The sequence below is a fragment of the Lynx rufus genome, unplaced genomic scaffold, assembly GCF_022079265.1.
Source record: "Lynx rufus isolate CCGP_SWC_20201006 ecotype Redwood Valley unplaced genomic scaffold, mLynRuf1.p SCAF_36, whole genome shotgun sequence".
Lineage (NCBI taxonomy): Eukaryota > Metazoa > Chordata > Mammalia > Carnivora > Felidae > Lynx > Lynx rufus.
Genome location: NW_025814852.1, coordinates 1270375 through 1290378, shown reverse-complemented (window position 1 = coordinate 1290378; position 20004 = coordinate 1270375). Strand labels below are relative to the sequence as shown.

The 20004-nt window shown below is 65.3% G+C and overlaps 2 protein-coding genes across 2 annotated transcripts; both read right to left on the bottom strand.

Moving 5' to 3' along the window:
- Positions 1-4315: 4315 nt before the first annotated feature.
- On the bottom strand, positions 4316-6042 carry LOC124522443 (uncharacterized). Its single transcript, XM_047093889.1, has 2 exons — positions 5455-6042; positions 4316-4749 (listed from the first exon to the last, which is right to left on the bottom strand). The coding sequence occupies exons 1-2, from the start codon at positions 5846-5848 to the stop codon at positions 4490-4492; spliced, it is 654 nt and encodes a 217-aa protein (XP_046949845.1). The 5' UTR covers positions 5849-6042; the 3' UTR covers positions 4316-4489.
- Positions 6043-7071: 1029 nt separating this feature from the next.
- On the bottom strand, positions 7072-18556 carry LCN9 (lipocalin 9). Its single transcript, XM_047093711.1, has 12 exons — positions 18461-18556; positions 17804-17940; positions 17621-17694; positions 17208-17318; positions 16704-16844; positions 13081-13148; positions 12862-13012; positions 11580-11736; positions 11322-11394; positions 10027-10173; positions 9736-9881; positions 7072-8746 (listed from the first exon to the last, which is right to left on the bottom strand). Exons 1-12 carry the CDS (start codon positions 18554-18556, stop codon positions 8062-8064), a joined length of 1986 nt encoding a protein of 661 aa, XP_046949667.1. The 3' UTR covers positions 7072-8061.
- Positions 18557-20004: the final 1448 nt, after the last annotated feature.

Below are 20004 nucleotides of genomic sequence, written 5' to 3'. Positions count from 1 at the left end.
CTTATTTAGGGGCTAAATACGGAATCGTACTAAATGCTGAACAAACATTTAGTTTGTTCAGTACTAAACACTGAATGAGAAGCTAAATATGTGATGAAATATTTAGGAGCAGAATCGCTGGGTCACGAGCAGATGTCCTTCCAGTGTTACTAAAAACCCCGCAAAGCCCCCGAAGGAGCTGTGCCGCTTCGCACGCCCCCCGACCACACTGGTTTCACGTTGTCGCCGGCGTTGCACGAGTCAGCCCTTAATTTAGCTGTTCCAGTGGGTGCGAAGCCACGGGCCACGTCGGCGGTGTGGCGCATCTCTGGTGACTAATGATGTGCGCGCCTTTCCGTGGACCTGTCGGCCACTCACACGCGTGTGTCTTTTCTTGTGAAGTGTCTGTTCCCATTTGCTGCCGGTTAATTGGGTTGTTTGCTTCTTGCCGTTGGCTCGTTGTCCTTCATAATCCTGCACATGAGCCCCTTGGCGGGTATACGTAACGTGAAGGTTTTTTCCTTAAAGTGCAGTCTAACTGATCATCTGGTGGAAAAACGGTAACGCAGAATTTATTAGCAACGAAAGAGAAAAGGAGCTCCCAGCCCATGGTTCAGCTGCTCTGCAACGTCCTGAGGCTGCTACGTTACGGCCCAAACGCGGAGCGTCCGCATGCATGCTCTGGGCCCCTGAGGGGCAGGGGTTGTGCATGGAGTGTTGAGGGCGGCACATCGTGGACACACGCTGGCTCATTTCTCTTCAAACCTGCATCTGCACCGGCTCAGGGTCCCATCGGCTGCTGTGCGAGGCCCGCGGAGAGGCTAGGCCCCCGTGTGCCCGTGACCTTGTGCACAGCAGTTGGACATCGAGCATCCCTGGGGGGCGGGGTGTTCCTGGATCACCCGGCGGGCTCTAAACACAACTACAAGGGTCTTTGTAGTGGGGACGCAGCAGGATATGTGCCTCAAAAGGAAGACTGTGTGCGTGGAGAGATCAGAAGATGCTTCGAAGCCCGGAAGGCGGCTCTAGGGGCAGGTAAGGGAGCAGGTCCTCCCGAGGGGGACTGTGGTCCTGCTGGTGCCTTGCTTGCGGCCCAAGGAGACTGATCTCAGACTCCTGAGTCCCAGAGCCGGAAGAGGCCCGTTTGTGCTGGGCAGAGATGCCCTGAGTCAGAGAGGCCGGGGGTCGCCAGGTGAACGCAGAGCCCGTGGCCTCCACCGCCCAGAACCCTCCAGCCAGAGGTGGGAACGTCTGCCCAGGCCCGGCCCGTGCCCGCCCCAGCCCCTCTGAGGCTCCTGGTCCCCACCCCTGCCTCCTTGCCCGCTGGTCCCGGTCCCCACCCCCACCCCACACTTGCCCGGGGCCCAAGCCATCCCCTGGGTGTCTCCAGCCGGCAGACGGCACTCAGCCTGCACACCCTTATTTCAGGGAGAAATCTTCCTTTTCTGGGTCACGGAGCCCTTTGTGGACAGAGAGGAGGCAAATGGCCCCTCACCGAGAGGCGCGCCGGGTTGTGAAATGCAGCTCTTGCTGGCGGTCTCAGGGGCTCCCCGAAGCCTGCCGGGGACCGCGGGTGCCCGGCTTCAGGCCAGCCGGTGTGGCAGACCCATCCGAGGGCAACTTCCTCCGCCCGGAGCTCCCCCGGGGGAGTTCGGCGTCCCTTCTGAGCTTGTCCGCACCAGTGGGGAGGGCGGCGATGTTTTCATGTCGAGGAGCAGCGGCCGCACCCTGTCCCCTGCGCGGCACCACCGGGCAGGGCTCTGCTGGGGATGCCAAGACCCGGGTGTCTTTGTTTGTGTTCCAAGCAGGTGGTGTTCCCCGCTCCGGGCGGCTGGCGGCCACGCAGGGAAACAGAGGCAGGGAGCTCTCAGACCTGTGGTGTGGGCGGGGCTGTGGGGGTGGGGCAGGGGCTGGGGACACAGGCACGGGGAGGGGGGCTGACACTGCCGGGCTGGCATTGGGGTGGGGCGGGCCGGGCCCGTGCCCGTGCCCGGCCACAGATCACGGACCGGCCACCCTTTCACTCTCCTCTGACCACGTCCACAGAAGCGGGCTGGTGTTTGCCGGGGAGCAGGTGAGTCTCACACCCACCCACCCTGGATAACTGCCACGGTTTGGGGGCTGGGTCCCGCCTGCTTTTCCACTGTGGTCCACGTGGCACCTGGCCTGGCGTCCTTGCGAGACAGCGAAGTGAGTGCGTCGAGGGAGGGGAGTTGGCAGACGGCCCCGGGGGGTCCAGCGTCCCCCACGCTTGGTGATGTTCCTGGGCGTGCGAGCCCACCCGACCTCCTCTGTCCTCGGCCTCTGCCTGCCATCGGAAGGAGACCGGGAGGACAGCCCCGGCGTGTCCTGTTTCTCAAGCTCTGCTCACAGCTCGTGGTGCCGAGGAGTCGTGACAAAGGATAAAAATGATCATCGATACAAAGTGACCGGCTGCGTCTCAGTTTTGCTTTGGTTTCACGTTTGTCTAGTGATGCCTTTCTCCCACGGGTGTCCTTGTGCCCTTGTGTGTTGGTGTGGCCGCTGGCCCTCCTCCCGCTCCGTCCTTCCTTGTCCTGGGCGTCGCGTCTCCCTGACCGCCGGCGTGGGCCGCCTGGGGCTCTGGCGCACCTCAGAGGGTTCTGGGCATGGCCCTTCGCGCCTCGCTGCGGACTGTCCTGTCTTCCCTGGCTTCCGCTCGCCCGTGCCTTCTCAGGCGATGGTGCGCGTGTTGGGATCACCTCGGCTTCTCTGAGAGGAGACGATTCTGGAGGACCGGCTCCCCTCTCAGGTGGGGCTTCTGGTTCTGAGAACGTGTGCATCTGACGCAACGGCTGTTGTCACGTGGTCCTGAGTTCTGAATGTTGTAAATAGCTGTTGCATTTTCCTTCATTTTTGCCCCTCTGTGGCTGGCTGAAAAGTGGCCTGCCTCATTGCTCCAATTCCCACGTCTCTGCTGCCCAGATTAAGCATAGCTGCGTATCTTTATTGGCCATTTGAAGTTTTTCTTTGGTGGATCGCTTCTTCGTACTCTTTGTGCCTTGCTAGCTCTGGGAGCTGGCCCGGTGTGTGGACCCAGAGCAGCGCCCTTAGGGAGGACTTTGTCTTGCCCGGGAAGCCCCTCTTCAGAGCTGTGGGGCAGAGGGACCGCCCGGATCACTCAACCTGCCAGCGCGTCCTCCGGGCGCCCCCTCAGGAGGTGGGGGGCCGGGCAGCCTGTGCCGTGGGCTCCCGGCGGTTGCCCCAGGGTCCCAGCACAGGAGAATGGCCTCGCCTTCTACCGGGGACCACTCCCTCCTTGTGCAGCTTCGGGCAGGACCCCCAGGTGGCCTGTTGGCCCCACTCCTACCCGCGGGTTGGACTTGGGAGCTTGCCCTCGTCCTCGCTCATGCGGGGGGTCCTGGGAGTGCTGGGCCGTTAACTTTCTGACCTGCTCCAGATTTCTCCTCTCCCCTGAGGAGAAGAACCCCCAGCCCCCACCCCTGGCCACCTGCACTGTGACGGGGGCCCCAGTTGCACCCTGGGTTATCTCAGGGTGTTTGGGGGATTGGGGTGCAGTCACATCACTGGGAGGAGGCACAGGACAGAGGTTGCGGCCGGTGGTGTGGACCCAGGTGGGGCCTGTGTCCCTACCCCCCACCCACTAACCACTTTCTCATGAAGACCACCGTCTCTTCTTAGACACCAGGCTTTGGGTGAAGATGCCCCCACCCCTGACTCTCGAGGACGCACAACTCCGGCCTGGCCACTGGCAAGAAGCAAGAGCGTCACCTGTCTCCACTTGGAGGTGAACACAGGAGGGGCTGGGACCCGGGCAGGCCCTCAGGCCGCACTGCAGAGGCCTCTGCAGGGCTTTGCAGAGGCGTGAGGTCGCTTCACTGCATCTCGAGGAAGGAGGAGGTGGTCTGCCGGCAGCCATGGTGGAGCCCAAGAATGGAGAAAACAAGGAGAGAAAGGAGAGGCAAGGGGCGGAGGAAGATGGCCTTTCTGCCCCCGGATACAGCCATGCCTGCAAGCAGCCTACCCAAGCACCTTCCGCGTGTAAGAGCCAACACATCCCATTCACTGCTAGAGCTGTACGTGCGTGCGTAAGATTTTCTGTCATTTCAAGCCAAGAGAGTCCTAATGGACGTGCGTCTGCGCATTTGAAAGAGTGAAAACGTGACGACCGTGTGCCTCGTCCCTTGGCGATATGACTGAGTTCTGTGGTCACTCAGCTTTGGGGAGGGCTCTGACCCCTTCTGCTCAAGTGCTCCGATTGGGGGGTGGCGTTTTCATCTTTTCCTTTGCTCGTTTCTGCAGCCCCAGAAGAAATTTTGACCCACCAGACAGTCATCTCTAGAAGGAATATCCTTTATTGTGCAAGGAGGGGCCACAGTGCGGGGGTGGGGCGAGGCGTGTAGCGGGGGGGCCTGCGCGGTGGGGACAGGCTGCGCAGGGCCGCACACAGACGCGCAGGTGGGTGTTCTCGGCAGAATCCCTGGAGGGTTTGCAGACGGGGAGGGGGGCTGAGCACCCTGAACCTCCAAGTCTAAGTCCCTGTGTACCTGAGACCCCACTTCTTGGCTCTCTGCCCGTGGGGGCAGAGATCAGGGAAGGGACAGCACAGGAGGTGGGGGCAGGTCTGGGCTCTGAAAGGCAGCCCAGGGGTCAGGGGAGGGGCTCCGTCCACCTCCCGGGCCCCTCTGTGTAACTCAGGCCCTGGAGAAGCCCGGCGGGGCCCAGCTGCAGGGAAGCACCACCCACCTGTTTGGGGCCGATGGCCCCGGTCTCTGAAATTCTCGCGGCGATCTGAGGGGACACAGTGACCTGGAATGAGCCCCTGCCCGCCCCCGGCCTGCCTGTGGCCACTGGGCGGCCGCTGAACCAAGGGGCCCTGAGGGCGTGGGAGAGGAACAGGCCTTACTGTGAGGGCCCAGAACCACCCTCTGCTTCTTGGGCGGGCCGAGGCCTTCACAGACGGACTCGAATTCCCGCAGGAACTTGGGGTGTGTGATGGGGTCCCAGACTGCGGGGGAACAGGCATAGGTCCTGCCTGGTGCCGTGCGGAGGGTGGGGGCAGGGCACAGGGGCAGGCCTCAGGCAGGGCTCGGGGGCATCGGGGGCCGTGGGGCTGTCAGGGTGCCTTGCTCTTGGGATGGAGAGGAGTGTCCGTGTCTTGGTGAGAAATTTGGCTGATGTGGGAGAAGAGAGAGACTCCCTCTTCCCTTGGGATGAGATGGGAGGAGGTGACCGTCTCCTCTTCCCAGCGCCCTAAATAGTGTGGAGGTTGAATCGTGGTCATGGGACTGTCCTGGCGAGAGGGCCACGGGGAATGAGTGTGTGCGGCTGTGCGGGGCCCAGGGGCTGCGGGCGGGGAGGCTCGGTGGGAGGGTGGCCGGGGCCGGAGCCTTCAGCCGGCATCTGGCCCCTGACCTCCCTCTCCTGCTGGGTGGGCAACAGGCCTCGCCCCCCAGGGGCTGTGTAGACTCCTTTCCCGCAGGGGACCACACGTACCCAGCAGGTTGGCCATCAGGCTGGTCGCACTCTTAGAACGGTTGGTCACATAGAGAATCACGTAGTCCTTGGGTTTCACCTTCACCAGGTAGAGATCATCGTTTCTTCCAGAAACTGTGGAGGATGCTGGGGCTGATACAGGCTGGGAGATGGGTGGCCGCCCAGTGGGGAGACTACAGGCCCACTTTCTGTGCATGCGGGCGGTGCCTCCCATCCTGCCCCGCCTCGTGGGGACGGGGCTCTGCCCCCCTGAGAGTAGCTGCCAGCCGCCAGGCTGGCCGGGGGCCTGAGTCCTGGTGCCCACCCATCCCTCAGGCACAGAGCTGCAGGGTCCTTGCCACATGGCTCTAAACCCAAGAGCCAAACCTTGGGGCTGTGCCCTTGGGGGGCCCATTGTCTGCACACGGTACACTTGAATTGGTTTTTCTGATCAGTCTTGACTGTAGTGACAGGAGACTTGCCTGCACTGGCCTTCTTCCCTGCAGTCAAAGGGGGTGGGGTTACTCTGTCCACCTGCGCTTTTTAATTTCTTTATAAATTTTATTTATTTATTTACTTACTTGATGCTTATTTATTTATTTTGAGAGAGAGAGAGAGAGAGAGAGAGCACGCGCGCATGCAGAGGAGGGGCAGAGAGAGGGGGCGGGGGAGAGAGAGAATCCCAAGCAGGCTCCGCGCTGTCAGCACAGAGCCAGGTGCGGGGCTCGAACTCAGGAACCGTGAGATCACGACCCGCGCCAAAATCAAGCGTCGGGCACCTAACTGACTGAGCCCCATCATGTTTTAAATGGAAGTATGATTTTCCCACAGTGGCAGTCACTGTTCTCCGTGTGGGGTTCTAGGAATTTGACAAACACGTCAGTCGATCCGCTTGAGGGTGGCCTCGGTCCTCCTTGCTCCTGGACCGCATTTCCAGGTCTGGCCCCCTCCGATGCCTGGACGCTGAGTCAACGGCGGCAGCTGAGGGGGCACCCCAGTGACGGCAGCCCTGCTGGGGACCCCGTGCCGAGAGGGGGCAGGATGGTGGCCGAGGCCACGCAGCAGTGATGGGGTCTGCAGTCAGACCCCTGAGGCTTGTCCCGCGGAGCAAAGCGCCCCCGTCCCCTCCCTGGGCCCACTCTGCTGCCACGCCCTGCGCGCATGCTACGAGGCTCTCCCCGTGCAGGTTGCCGTCCCTCGTTCTCACGGTTGCTGAAAAGCCTGAAGTCCCCGCCGGGCCAGATCAGAGCCGAGTGGTCGCAGGCCATGACCGTGGTGTACCAGCTCCCGGACGGCCGCGGGGCAGAGAGAGGGTGCGGGGAGGCCTGGACCGCGCCCTTCTCCGGCGCCCTCTCAGTGCCTGGTGTGTGCTCACGCGCACCCAGGAATGCCCCGTGACGCTGCCGGGGCCGGCGGACCCAAGGACAGTCCCCGTGTGCTGCACTGGCCCCTTCTCGGGCCAGCGGACCAGCGGGCGTGTGTGCCCAGGAAGGACGAGCGTCCAGGCTCCCCTGCCCAGCTCTTCCCCCTCTGCCCCGGGGGATGCTTCACTCCCTTCTGGAGCGAACTCAGGGCTCCTTCCGAGACCGTGGTGGGGGCTGCAGCCCCCAAACCCGCCTGTGGGCTTCCCCCACAGGCCCCCACCCCCACCCCGTGGACTCGCCCTAAGGTTCATTTACAAGTCCCCCAAAGCGGTGCCTCGGCTCTGGCCCCGTGTCCCGGCCTGGGTCTGCGTGCGGTCAGCCAAGGGCAGTGGCGCCCGTCGGCGGTGGACGGGGCTGACGAGGGGGCTGTGGTATGTGCGCCTCCCAGCCCTGCTTCCTGTGCTCAGACTCAGATGGGGGAGTGTCTGGCTGCCTGGGGCCTGGAGTCCTGCTCCCTGGAGGAACCCCGAGAAGGCCTGGGACACGAGGCCTCTGCCTCAGCCAGGGGCAGGCCACCCACCGTCCGTGACGCTCACTCCAGCCCCGCCGGCCCCTCCCCGCCCCGGGAGCACCGGCCCCCGTATCCTTTGCTGTCTCACCTTTGACGGGTCCTTCTGGGACCCCTCATGGCTCTTCTCCTGAGCCCGCAGGCCACACGCCTGCACCAGCCCCACGGTCAGCAGCAGGAAGCGCATCTCCACGGCACCGTCTGTCTGGGTTTGGTGACAGCTGGGGACTCGCGGGCTCTGGTCCTGTCTGCACAGCTGGGCCCCGCGGCCCGTCTATACAGCTGCATGGTTGGGGGCGAGGTCACACGGCAAGGGCTCTGCCCTGTCCCCGCAGGCCGGCGGGGACTCTTCACGCTAATGTCTTAACCCATATCTTAACATTGGTGAGCTCTTGTGTATTCTCTGTGGCTTTGGCACCAAAAATGTCATGTTCCCACGCAACCAGTCTCCAAAACTGAGTCCTCACTCTCAGAAGCTCAGAACGTGACCCGATTTGAGAACGAGGTCTTCGAAGATGTCCTGGAGATGGGGCCATGCTGGCCACGGGCGGGCCGGGTGTCCTTGCAGGCAGAGGGGAGGTGATGCGTCTGTAAGCCCAGGACACCCCGGATCGCCCGCCTCCCCAGAGGCTCGGGGAGGCGGGGATGGGTCCTCCAGGAGGGCGGCCAGGGCCGCAAGAACACGCCTCTGATGCGCTAAGCCGCCCGGCCCGTGGGAGCTCGGTTCGGCCACACCGGGACCTGAGCCCAGAGGGGACAGCGGGGCCACACGTGGAGCAGGAGTGGCCGCAGAGGCTGGGCCGCAGCGCAGCGCTGACCCCGCACAACCCGGCGGAGCGGACGGGCCCCTCCGCGGGCGCCGCCACACGTGTAGAGGGGAGCCCACCCGAGCCCACGCGCTCCTCCGTGGCCAGGTCTCCCGCTCGTGGTGCGCATCCGCGGTGCTGGCAGAGAGTTGTAGGCTCGCTCAGCCTTCGTGAATTCCCGGAACTGTGGCTTCTCATTTCCTCGCTTGAGCCACATATGTCCAGCGCCCGTGTGACTCCAGGAGGCCCCGCAGGAGACCCCGCAGGAATGGCGAGGACTGGACGCTGCCCCTGCAGTTTGGGCCAGAGAAGTCAGGACACTTTGGGGCTCCTTACAAATGCCGAGACCACGGAGGAAAGGATATGGTTTGTTTGCCGGGACAGAAAGGTCCGCTCCTTCCCTGTGGGCCAGGCTGGGTGCACATTCTGTCCCAGGAGCCCGCAGAGAGATGAGCGGGGCACACACGCAGATTCGGGGCTCCCCCTCCTTTCTGGGACTCCGCTGCCCTGGCCAGTTCCCCAGGCTGCCTCCAACGTCGTTCTCTGGGTCCTCCAGCCGGTAAGATCGAAGGTTTCTGTGTGAGTGTTAGCCACCCAGCCTCAGTTGGATGGGACCTGTGCTCAGGCAGAAAGCTGGGGGGGGGAGGGGGGGGAGAAGAGGGGGAGAGGGAGGGAAGGGGGAAGGAGGGAGAGGGGGAGGGGAGAGGAAAGGGGGAGAGGGGGAGGGAGAGAGTCAGGGAGAGGAAGAGAGGGAGAGGCAGAGGGGGAGAGGAGGAGGGGAGAAAGGGAGGGGAGGAATAGGGGGAGAGGGAGAGGAGGAGGGAGGGGAGAGGGAAGGAGGAGGGAGGGGGAGGGGGAAAGGGGGAGGAGGGAGAGAGGGAGGGGAGGAAGAGAGGGAGAGGTGGAGGGAGAAAGGGAGGGGAGGAGTAGGGGAAGGGGGGAGAGGAGGAGGGAGGGGAGGCAGAGAGGGGGAGGGAAAGGGAGAGAAGGGGGAGGGAGGGAGAGAGGGAGGAAGAGAGGGGGGAGGGGGAGGGAAAGGAGGAGGGGAGAGAGGGAAGGGGAGGGAGGGAGAGGGAAAGGGGGAGTAAGAGAGGGGGAGGGGGAGAGGGGGAGGAAGAGGGGGGAGGGGGAGAGGGGGAGGGAAAGGAGGAGGGAGAGAGGGAAGGGGAAGGAAGAGAGGGGGAGGGGGAGAGGGGAGGAAAAGGAGGAGAGAGGGAAGGGGAGGGAGGGAGGGGGAGAGGGGGAGGGAGGGAGGGGGAGAGGGGGAGGGAAAGGAGGCGGGAGAGAGGGAAGGGGAGGGAGGGAGAGGGGGAGGGGAGAGGGAAGGGGGAGGGGGAGAGGGAAGGGGGAGGAAGAGAGGGGGAGGGGGGAGGAAAAGGGGGAGAGAGGGAAGGGAGGGAGGGAAGGGGAGGGAGGGAAGGGGAGGGAGAGGGGGGAGGGGGAGAGGGAGGGAGGGGGAGGGAAAGGAGGAGGGAGAGAGGGAGGAGGAGGGAGAGGGAGGGAGAGGGGGGAGGAGGGGGAGGGGAGGGGGAGGGGAGGGGGAGGAGGGACAATGGCAGCTCACCCGGGGCTGCTGCTTCCGGTGTCAGCTGTGTCCCGTTCCGCCGTCTCGTGGTCCCTCTCCCGTCCCTTCAGATGGCCGTTCGCCTCTTCCCTGGCGCGTCGGCTCGTTTCCCTCTCCACGCGCCCCGTTGCCGCCCCTCCGCGTCGCTTGGAAGCAGAACGCAGACCCACGTTTTCAGGGGGACGTGGTAGCCGGCGGGTGCGGAGGACACACGGGGTGGCCCGCTGGGGGGTCGGCTGGGGGCTCTGGGCGCGGGGCCCGGGGGTGATTCGGGGCCGTCGGCCCGCGCACCGGACGGTAGGAGGCCGGCCGCAGCCGGGAGTCCTTCCCGGACGCCCCGAGCGGAAGGGCGGGGCCGGGAGTCCTTCCCGACGCCCCGAGCGGAAGGGGCCCTGCTGGCGTCGGCGGGAGCGTGGAGAAGGCTCCAGCAGCCTGGGCCTGGGTCGCAGCACCAGGTCGCGCAGGAGGCCCCGGAGAAGCCAGTGCGGGGGGCTCTGGGTCTCAGGGCGCCCCGGGAGGAGAGTGGAGCGCCACAGCCCCCTCGTGGGGCTGTCGGAGAGAGAGGGGGAGCCAGGCCCCTCCGCCTCCCCACGGCTCAGGTGGCCCCTGACACCCCCCCCCCCCAGTGACCGGGGTTGGGAGGAGTCACGGGCGGGGCCCCGCCCAGCCTGCCCTGCTCTGGAGCCCGGGGAACCTGCTGCTGGCCCGCCCCCCTCCTCCTGCCGGAAGGCGGGCGCCCCTGAGTTCCGGGCCCTCTGGGGGCAGTCGTGAGAGACAGACCTGCGGTGGCCTGTGTCAGGGAAGGCTGTGCCGCGAGAAGCGTCCTGGGTTCACGCCCTGGCGCACCCAGCAGCCCCCGGCCTCATTTCAGGCCGGGGGGGGGGGGGGGGGGGCGGGGTCCTGAGCGGGTGCGGCCAGGAGCCAGTGTTCCGGGGCCCCCCCCAGGGTCCCTCTAGATGGTAGTGCTGATTGGACCTGCCACCGCGCTGACTTGGATCGCAAGTGCCACGAGCCTGGCTGCCGGGGGCGGGGGCCACCCAGAAGGACCTGGAGCCTCTTGTCTGAGGACAGAAGGGAGCGGGGAGCGTCCCCAGGCCTGTGCCGCCGGGCCGTGGGTCTGCTCGCCGGACACCGAGCTCGGTTTCCTCCCCGAGGCTGGAGCCAAGTGTGCCCAGGGCAGCTCCAGTCGCACGCGTGTCCCCGGCGGGGGCAGAGGGGCCCCTCGCCGTGGCCTCCCCTGCCCGAGGCCTCGCAGTGCCCCGGTTAAACCCCAGCGTCCAGGCAGAGCAGGACTTGGAGCACGCACGGCCCGCTGTCAGGGCGTCCGTGCTGTCGCCTGCGAATCTGCCCTCCGTCCCAGGGGCCTGAGCCCTGAGCTCCTTCCCGTCCGTCATCCCCACATGCCCCGAGGGACCCTCCCACACAAGGGTCCGTGTCTGTCTCTGTCTCTTCTGGGCCCAGCTTGGCTGCACCTGTCAGCCGGCCCTCAGCCCAAGGGCCTTCCAGGTGGCCCCCACCAGCCCTCCGGGGGGACCGGTGCCGCGTGCGAGACCACCCACCCTCGTTCGCCAGACCCTTCGCGTTACCTTCCCGGGGCCTGTGACGGGCGTGGGGCTGGGAACGTGGACGACGAGGAGGCCGTATACGTGCCTCTGGGGACTTGGGGTCCGTGGGTGAGGTGGACGGGCCAGGGTTATGCCTCTGCCCACCCTTCTCCCTGTGTCACGGCCTTGACCCCTGACCCTGTCATGCAGGATCTCTGCGGCAGGGCTCCTCTCTGGCCCCCTCCCACCTGGCCCCTGCTGGCCATGTTCACTCTGGAAGCTGAGCTAGACCCTGCTCACAAAACTGAATTCAGTGGTTGCAGGTCGACCTCGGGGAGCAAGTTATCGAGAGGCTGTGGCCGGGCCTGTGGCTTGGGGCTGTGGGTCCTGCGTTCGGCTGAACGGGATCCTGACAACCCGGCCTCTGCTGGTGGGCGTTGCTGGGGGACTGTGAATGCTGGGGGCCAGGGGACAAAGGTGTTGTCCTTGACCAGACTCTAGGCGGCTGCTCTGAGCCGTTTCCCAGCTGGGCCTCAACCTTGGCCTCTACAGACGTGAACAAGCACCGAGAGGCCCCGCCCCGGGGACCCTGGCCCCCAAGCGCCTGTCTGGCCCGTGTGTGTCCTGGCCAGCACCCCAGATGTCCCCCAAGGGCCGGGTGAGAGGGGAGGGAGAGGTCCCAGCGCCGCCCCCCCCCTCCCCCCAGGGAGGTGCGCGTCCGTGTGGTCAGAGCTACGGGGACCTGACTGGGACTCTGCCTCCAACGTGGCCGTGAGAGGTTTGCCACGGGGGAAGGCGGTGCTCACAGACATCTGGGCTCTAACCCGAGGCGGCCCTGCCCATCCCAATGCTCTTTATAGGATGTCCGTCTGGAAACTTCCTGTGGCCCTCTGGGCACAGTAGACCGCTTTCCCGACTCCACCCGTGGATTTGCCGCATGTTTGCACAGCCCAGGGGGGCTCGGCCGTCCGCACTGCGGGCCCCCCGGGTCCATCTTCCGCGTGTGCCGTCCGGCCGGCCTGGCCCTGGTCCCCACAGCCCGGCGTTTGCCGGGAGCGCTGATCGGGGGCCCAGTGCCATCCGCCACCGCCTCCAGCTCCCGCCCACGTGCTCAGCGGCGCCCTGACCTCTCTGGACGGCCCCACGTGGCAGCCGTGGCTCACTGAGGGAGGGGGTGATTCCAGGCACCTTCCTTGGGAACACCTGAAAAATTCCAGGCTCGGAGGGCTTCAAAGGCAGGACGTCAGGCCGCTGGAGGTGCATGAGGTCACGAGCCAGTGTTATGCCCCCCCCTCCCCCCCCCCCCCCCCCCCCCCCCCCGTGGCAGGGGCTCAGGAGGCGTGGCCTGAGCTGCAGGTCCCAGCAGGGACTCCTACCCGAGCCATCCCAGCCCTGCAGCCAGGGGAGGGTCTGGCTGCTGCATGAGGGAGCGGTGCCAGGCCTGGGGGTGGCACTGATTGGTACAGGATGGGGACCTTTGCTCCGGTGAGCTGTCCCCCGCCCGCCCTCTCCCATCCCCCAAACAAGCACCTGATTTAGTTGGACAGAACCGGCCGTCTCTTCGCCTAGCGTGGGAGGTTACCTGTTCGCCGGATGTTACTTGTTCCAAAACCCCCTTTGCCCTGGACGTGCGCGTGTTGACCTGTCAAGTCCGTGGCTGGCCCTCCTCCTTGGCCCTCTTTCAGCAGAAGTGTCCCCAGTCCAGACCCAGCAGCCCACACGAGGCTCTGTTCCTGGAAAGGAAAGAGTGAGCGTTCGATGGGCTGCCCGCCTGGCTCGGGGTCTCTGCCCTCAGCCTCACCCGAGCAGGGACCGGGGTCCCCGTGCCCAGCGTCCCCTCTGCCGGGGCCTCCACCCCTCCCCGGGTCTCTGGGGAAGCAGGAATGAGGCGGTGGGTCCTCATTATGCACATCAGTGTTCTGGATAAAACCCACCAGGAGACCGACCTCCTGCCTTCTCTCCTCTGAAGCCGAGGGAGGAGGATGCAGCCTTCCGGAAAACCGTGGGGGCAATCAAAGTTGAAAGAAGACCGCTCCGTGCCTGCAAGCTCTGCCCACCCCGTGCACCACTGTGGGGCGGGAGGGGGGGCAGCCCTTCCTTCCTGTCCTCCCCCGGCAGGGCCGTGCGGTCTGACCCCTCTGTCCTTAGGGCGCAGGACCGTGGAGCTGTCCTGGGGCTTCCCATGCACACGCTGGGCTGGCACAGGCTGCCCCAGTGGGGATCCGTGCCGCCGTGGGGAGCGGTGTCCCGGGGCACCCCGCTGGTGTCCTGACCGATGCCACTGGGCGCCCCGCCCCGCCTTGGTTCGGCAGCCAGCCGCTAGAAGCGCGACGGGACCGGTGCGGTCGGCGGGCAGGTGTCGTCAGGGTTATGGACGGCCTTTCCCCTGGAAGTAAAGTCGTTTTGGGTCAAGCACGTTCCCCTTAGCATCACACTGGCATTCTGGGGGTGACGGGGTGACTTTTCTACTTACCCTCCTGGAACAAGCCTGCTTCATTTTGATCATGCCAGACTCACCCCTCAGGTCCCACTCACTCACTGCAGGTGGACCTCAGCTGCCCCAGATCCCGTGGCAATGACGGTCTCTTGGTGGTTCCTTCATGCCCCGCCGAGTCCTGCTTTCCCCCGACCTCGAGACCATGGGCCCAGCTTCCCTGCCCACCGCGCCTGGGCTCTGTGCTCCTCTGGACCTTCTTCTGGGGTGGGCGGGGCTCCGTGGTGGCCCTGGGGTCTCTTCAAGCCCTATCATCTGCCACGTCCTAGCATCCATCCCGGGAAGCCCCCCGTTCTGATCCCCAAATGCGGCTTCCCACGTGAGCGGGGCAGCTTCCTCCTCCTCCAGGCCCCGCAGGCTGGACTGAGGTTCTGGGCGAGGAGCCGGAAGGCCGGGCGGGCCGTGGGAGGGTTGGGCGCGTCTGGCGCCTTTGGAAGGGCACAAAGCTCTCCGTCAGCCGCCTGGAGCGCCTGAGCCCTGGTCCTAAAGCAGCCGACTCAGCTGTTATGAGCAGACACCGCTCCCCCGGGGACCCCGGAGAACGGGCCCCCTGAGGGTGGCCGCTGGCTTTCGACCTGTCCTGCTGACCCCAGCCAGGGCCATCCAGCCCGTGTCTCCATCCTGGAGATTTCTGGATCAGTGGGCTGTGGGGAGGTGTCAGGCTGTGCTCACCTGTGGACACTTGGGGTGCTGAGGGGCCAGGAGAGCCCCCTCCTTGCCCTGTCCGGCTGCCCTCCCTGGGGCTGTGTGGCAGCCGGCTAAGCGTCTGCAGAGCACGCATGGGAGTTTGGTCTCTGCTCTGAGGGGCAGCAGGGGAGGTGGAGGAAGCCCGGTGGGCAGCGAGGGGGCAGCGAGGGTGGTGGGGCCTGGGGCTGGGCCCCAGGGTGGGGACAGTGCAGAAGGAGCCTGTTAGCATTTTCTAGGCTGACTTGGAAAGAAAGACACTTTCTCTTTTTCACCTTGTATTTGGAGCGAACTGTAGCTCACAGGCACCTGTGAGAACAGATTCAGGAGACCCCCGGCGCCCGTCCCCTGTCCTCCCGATGCGACCGTCCTGCACTCCGTCCCCTCCGCGCCCTGCCCCCGCAGACTTGCTCGTGCGCGTGGAGTGTGGGTTGCGCGCTCAGTTCTGTGCTTTTCCCTGGCAGGGAAAGCCGCACGCCTCACCGCAGTCCGGATTTGGGGGTACCCCCTCCTGTGGCCCCTTTAAGCCACACCTGCTGCCTTCTCGGCCCTCCCCACCCCTAACCCCTGGAGGTCACGGAGGGTTCCCTGTTGCTGTGGATTTGACATTTTGAGACTGGTCTACACACGGATTCCTTCTGGGGCTGCCTGCCTTCCCCGACCCCACGGCCTTGAGGCCGTCCAGCTTGCGCCTGTTCACGCGGAGCTGTGGCCCGTGGCACGTTCAGTCACCCTTCTCCCGAGGGCGGCTGCTAGGCCGATTCCAGGCGGGGGACGTGGACAGGGCTGCCACGGACGTCTGTGTCCGGGTCTCGTGTGCGAGCCTCCCTAGCTCTGAGGTGAATACCCGCTGGGCCATCGCTTGGAGTCCACAGAATAACCACGGAATAGTGGGGACTCTCCACGTATCCGCCGTACACGGGGTGCGTGTCCCAGCTGCGCAACTAATGATCTCTGAGGGATGACGGTCACCACCTGTCCCTCTCTGCTGGGGAACCGCCTTCCATCCGACTCCCCTACCGGAGGTGCCCCAGGCCCTCGCTCCCCAGATGAGGCACTCCGGGGGGACCAGTCCCTGGGAAGGTAGGGGGCGATCTGCAGTGGGACACGGCTGGCCCTGGAAAAGGACAGTTCAGAGAAGGAAACTGTGGGCCGAGTGGGGTCCCCCACGTATGTCCGTGTTCCAATCTAGTGTCCAGAACCTGTGAGTGTGACCTTATTTGGAAAAAGGGTCTTTGCGGATGTGATTATAGTAAGAATCTTGAAATGAGGTCATCCAGGATTGTCCAGTGGGCTCTAAATGCAATGACAAATGACCTTATCAGAGACAGAAGAGGGTGCCTGGGGGGCTCAGTTGGGTGTCTGACTCATGATTTTGGCTCAGGTCATGATCCCAGGGTCGTGAGATCAAGCCTTGTGTCAGGCTCTGCATTGACAGCTCGGAGCCTGCTTGGGATTTTCTCTCCTTCTCTCTCTGTCCCTCCCCTGCTCTCTCTCTCTGTCTGTGTCAAAATAAATAAACATTAAAACAATTTTTTAATGTTTATTTATTTTTGAGAGAGACAGAGCGTGAGCAGGGGAGGGGCAGAGAGAGAGGGAGACACGGAATCCGAAGCAGGCTCCAGGCTCCGAGCTGTCAGCACAGAGCCCGACGCGGGGCTCGAACTCACGAACCGCGAGATCATGACCTGAGCAAAGTCGGACGCTCAACCGCCTGAGCCACCCAGGCGCCCCTCAAAATAAATAAATAAACTTTAAAAAAATGAACATGGAGACAGAGGCCTGAGGGACACCTGGAGCCCCAGAGGCTGGAAGAGGCAGGAAGGGACCCCCCCCGATGGAGGCTCCACAGGAGCGTGGCCCTGCCTGGCCTGGACCTCAGATCTCTGGCCTCCACGCTGGGAAGAATGAGTTCTGTGGCTCTACGCCCCCAGTCCGTGGTCACCGGCTAGGGCGGCCTCGGGACACTGACACAGGGTGGGCTTCTCCCCAGAAGGCTCCCCGCCACTCGGCGGGGAAACCCCGCAGACAGGGTGAGGGGTGGGTTTGGGGAAGCGGGCCCCCTCCTGCCCCCGGCCTCCTCCACGGTGCCCAGTGCTGCCTCAGCCCCCACGCCCGCCCTGAGGCCAAACTCACGCACCGTCAGGCCGGGGTGGGCGTCTCTACCTCCTGTATTTGAAACAGGCATCTGGGGAGACAGAGCCCGGGGTGGGGGGTCTCAGATGGAGCCTCTCTGGGGCCTCCACCCCCAGCCCTGAGGCCCCGGGACTCTCCGGAACACTCCTGGCCCAGGGCTGCTGACGCAGGAGGCGGGAGGCTCGCCTTGGTTGCCGAGGCTGATGATGTTCTGCGGACCCAGTCCGTACTTTCTGCAGACTTTTTCAAATCTGTCCAGGAAGCTGGGACCCAGGTCCGGCACCCGTCCTGAGGACGCAGCAGCAGGGGCCGGGGTCCCTCACCGCTCCCCTGGGACGGTGTGTGGAGAAGGTCTCGGGAGGGGGGGAGGGGGACTCAGGCAGTGCTGAGGCCGAAGGGGGGGTGCCCTGAGCAGACGGGCCGTGCAAGGTGGGGGACCAGACGCGGCTCGGAAGCCTGGACCTGGGATCCCCAACCCCACCCTATGATGTGATTGACTGTGGGTGCTCTGGCAGGTGGGGACCTCGGGACGTGGCCAGACCGCCACCGGCCGAGGGCCTGTCTTCAGAGGAGGGGGACCCTGAGGCCCGACGGGAGGGGTCAGGAGGCGGTACCATAGAGCGCCAGCACGGTGGTCTGTGTCCCGTTCCTGACGTTCCGGAGGCGGAAGGTGATGTACTGTCCGTAGTCGGTCTCCGAGAGCAGCACCGTATTGTTCCCCTCATCTGTGTGGACACTCGGCTCAGAGCGGCCCCTGCCCGCCGCCGGCACCCGGCACCCACGGCTCGTGGGCCGGGCGTGCTGAGCGGCCGTGGGTGCGGACGGTGGGCCGGTGGGCCTCGGCGGGGGGAGCGGTGTCACTCCGGGCGGGGGTCCCTGGGCAGCGTGGGTGGCAGCGGCGTGCGCCCCCTCCCCCGGCCCCGGGCTGGCGCACCTGCCCCCCTAGGGCCCCGGGCGGGGGCCGAGGGCCCGAGGAGACGCGGTGCTTTGCCACCAGACGGACGGGGCAGCGCCCGCCTCCACTTACGGCTGATGCTGTACTCCCCGTCCCTCTCCGCCTTCTCGCAGACCATGGCCACGTGCTCGCACACCCCGTGCACCCTGCGAACCAGCGGGGCGTGAGCTGGGCGGCCTCCCTCAGCCCCCACCCGGCCCCAGGCGCGGCCTTCCCTCCCGTGATATGGGCGCAGCCGGTTCGGTCAGCACGCACATGGTGCGGAAATGGAATCTCAGACGCCCGTCCTCCAAGCTCTCGATGTTCCGGATGAAGACCCTCAGGTCCCCGTTTTCCTCGATACGCTTTATGTCGTCGGAGGCCATGGACACCGGATACCAGATCCCTGAAACCTGCAGGCGAGGCCCCGCAGACGCACGAGGAGCCCGTGTGGTATGGCCCTGGGGCTTCTTGCCAACTCCTTCCTGCAGGCCCTGGGTGTGTGGCCCCCTACCAGGGTCCCCCTCTGCCCTCCCAGAGCCCGCCCCCCATCCTCTCAGGGACTCCCTCTGCCCTCCCAGGGACACCCTTGTCCTCCCAGGAACACCCCCATCCTCCCAAGGACCCCTCTGCCCTCCTGGGCACCCCCTGCCCTCCCAGGGATACCCCCATCCTCCCAAAGATCACTCTTCCGTCCTGGGGACAGACCCTGTCCTCCGAGGTCCCCCTCTGCCTTTCCAGGGACACGTCCGTCCTCCCAGAGACCCGCCCCTCTCCTCCCAGAGACCTCCCCCTGCCCTCTCAGCTCAGGGAGGAGAAGCAGACCCCCAGGAGCAGCGGCCTGGTCACAGGTCAAAGACCCTGGATGGAGGGAGGACGGACGCCCCGCAGCCCAGCCCCCGGGGGAGGCCCAGACTCGGACCGCAGACCCACCTTGGCCATGTTATAGTTCTTCTGCACAATGGCCTGGGGGTTGAGCTCCTGGGCAGAGACGAGGCTCAGCCCCAGGGCCAGCAGGAAGAGAGCCATGGCCTCTGGTGGGGGCCTCACCTGCGGCCCACTGCCTTTATACCCCTTTCTGCTCCATGGTTGCCACCCCTCTGTGCCCAGCACAGCCTGTCCTCCCCACCCTTCCTCCGAGTGCCGGGAACACAGCCAAAGGCCGCCACCGCTGCCACCCACCCCCGCCCCTCATGGATGTCCTAGAGCCTATGACGGGAGCGCCCTGGAGTCCACCTGGACGGAGTGTCCAGCCAGGTCAGAGGCCGCAAAGGGAGGTCGGGTCGGGCAGGCTGGGCGATAGGCACCCTGGGCCGGAGCCCCCGCGGGCTGCAGAGGCCCCGATGATGCTGGGGCCTCGCTGGCCTCTCCGCGCCCCGGGGGGCTGGGCAGCAGACGGCCCTGCAGTTCCCATCCCCGCCTGGCCTACGTGTCTGGGCCTGAGAGCATCGTCGTGCCCGTGCAGCTAAGCACGCAGGACACTGTGCGGCCGTCCTGGCCGTGACGATGCGACCGTGGACTCGGAGTGAAGGTCCACGGAGCCCAGGAAGTGCCGAATCCCAGGAGAGGGGCCGGAACGAGACAGAGGTTTTGAGGTTTGGGGTCTGGAGAACAGAGAGGGGGGTTCGGACAGATGTGGGCCTGACCCCTACCCTGCCCCCTCCCGGCCAGGGTCCAGAGCAGTGGTGGAAGGACCCCCGTCTCCCTGTGCTGCATTGCGGGCACAAGGCTGGCTGGTGGTCGGGGGCCGGGACTGAGCAGGACGTGGGACCCCCAATCCTGTGTAAAACACCAGGTCTCAGCGTATGCACTGATGGGGTACTTTTGTTTCACTGAGCACCTGCCGGGTCCCAGGGGTTCTCCTGGCAGAGGGGGAGGCAGACCAGGCAGGTGGTAGTGGTGGTGACCGGGGCCTGCCTGCCGCGCTCGCTGCCCTCCAGCCTGCTGGCCGGCCCCTCGTGGGGAAGGGCCCCCTCCCTGGCCATCCCCCGTTACGGCCGGTTCTGTCTCCACGCCTCTGTCCTGTTCAGGTGTGTGGCTTCTGGAACACGGCACCCGAAGTAACGGGTCCCTGCCCCGCCCCCCATTCCGCTTCGTTGTTCGTTATCGGGCTCCGGTTCCCAGGGGTCCCCTTCCCTGTCTGATTCACCCCCGAGGCAGCGACTTCTCCCTCCGACCAAACCCGGCCTCCCTCGGTCCCTCGACAGGTACAAAGTGATCTAAAGGATGTTAAGTCCGGCTGTCCTTGGAGGAGGGGCTTAGTCGGGATTCCCTAAACCGGGTGAGTCCCGCAGCCACAGTCTCAGGGACTCCTCTGAGAAGGTCCTGCCCCCACGGCGTGGTCTCAGGTACGAGTCTTTCCATCACTGAGCAAAGGCCAGGCGGGGACACGAGGCAGTGCGAGGGCGGGGCGGGTGCGTTCGGTTCGTGACGGCGACTCCCTCTGACCCTTGGCTCAGGGACCTGAAGCCCCCTGG

What these genes read in the sequence shown, in the direction of transcription:
- LCN9 (XM_047093711.1), bottom strand. Translation starts at nt 18,556, where the DNA reads ATGGCTCTCTTCCTGCTGGCCCTGGGGCTGAGCCTCGTCTCTGCCCAG. An exon ending in CACCGTGCTGGCGCTCTATG is followed by an intron (nt 16,845 to 17,207) that starts GTACCGCCTCCT and finishes CTTCCTGGACAG; the next exon opens with ATTTGAAAAAGTCTGCAGAA. An exon ending in GGACCCCGGTCCCTGCTCGG is followed by an intron (nt 13,013 to 13,080) that starts GTGAGGCTGAGG and finishes TTTCCTTTCCAG; the next exon opens with GAACAGAGCCTCGTGTGGGC.
- LOC124522443 (XM_047093889.1), bottom strand. Translation starts at nt 5,848, where the DNA reads ATGGGCCCCCCAAGGGCACAGCCCCAAGGTTTGGCTCTTGGGTTTAGA. An exon ending in CCTGATGGCCAACCTGCTGG is followed by an intron (nt 4,750 to 5,454) that starts GTACGTGTGGTC and finishes GTGTCCCCTCAG; the next exon opens with ATCGCCGCGAGAATTTCAGA.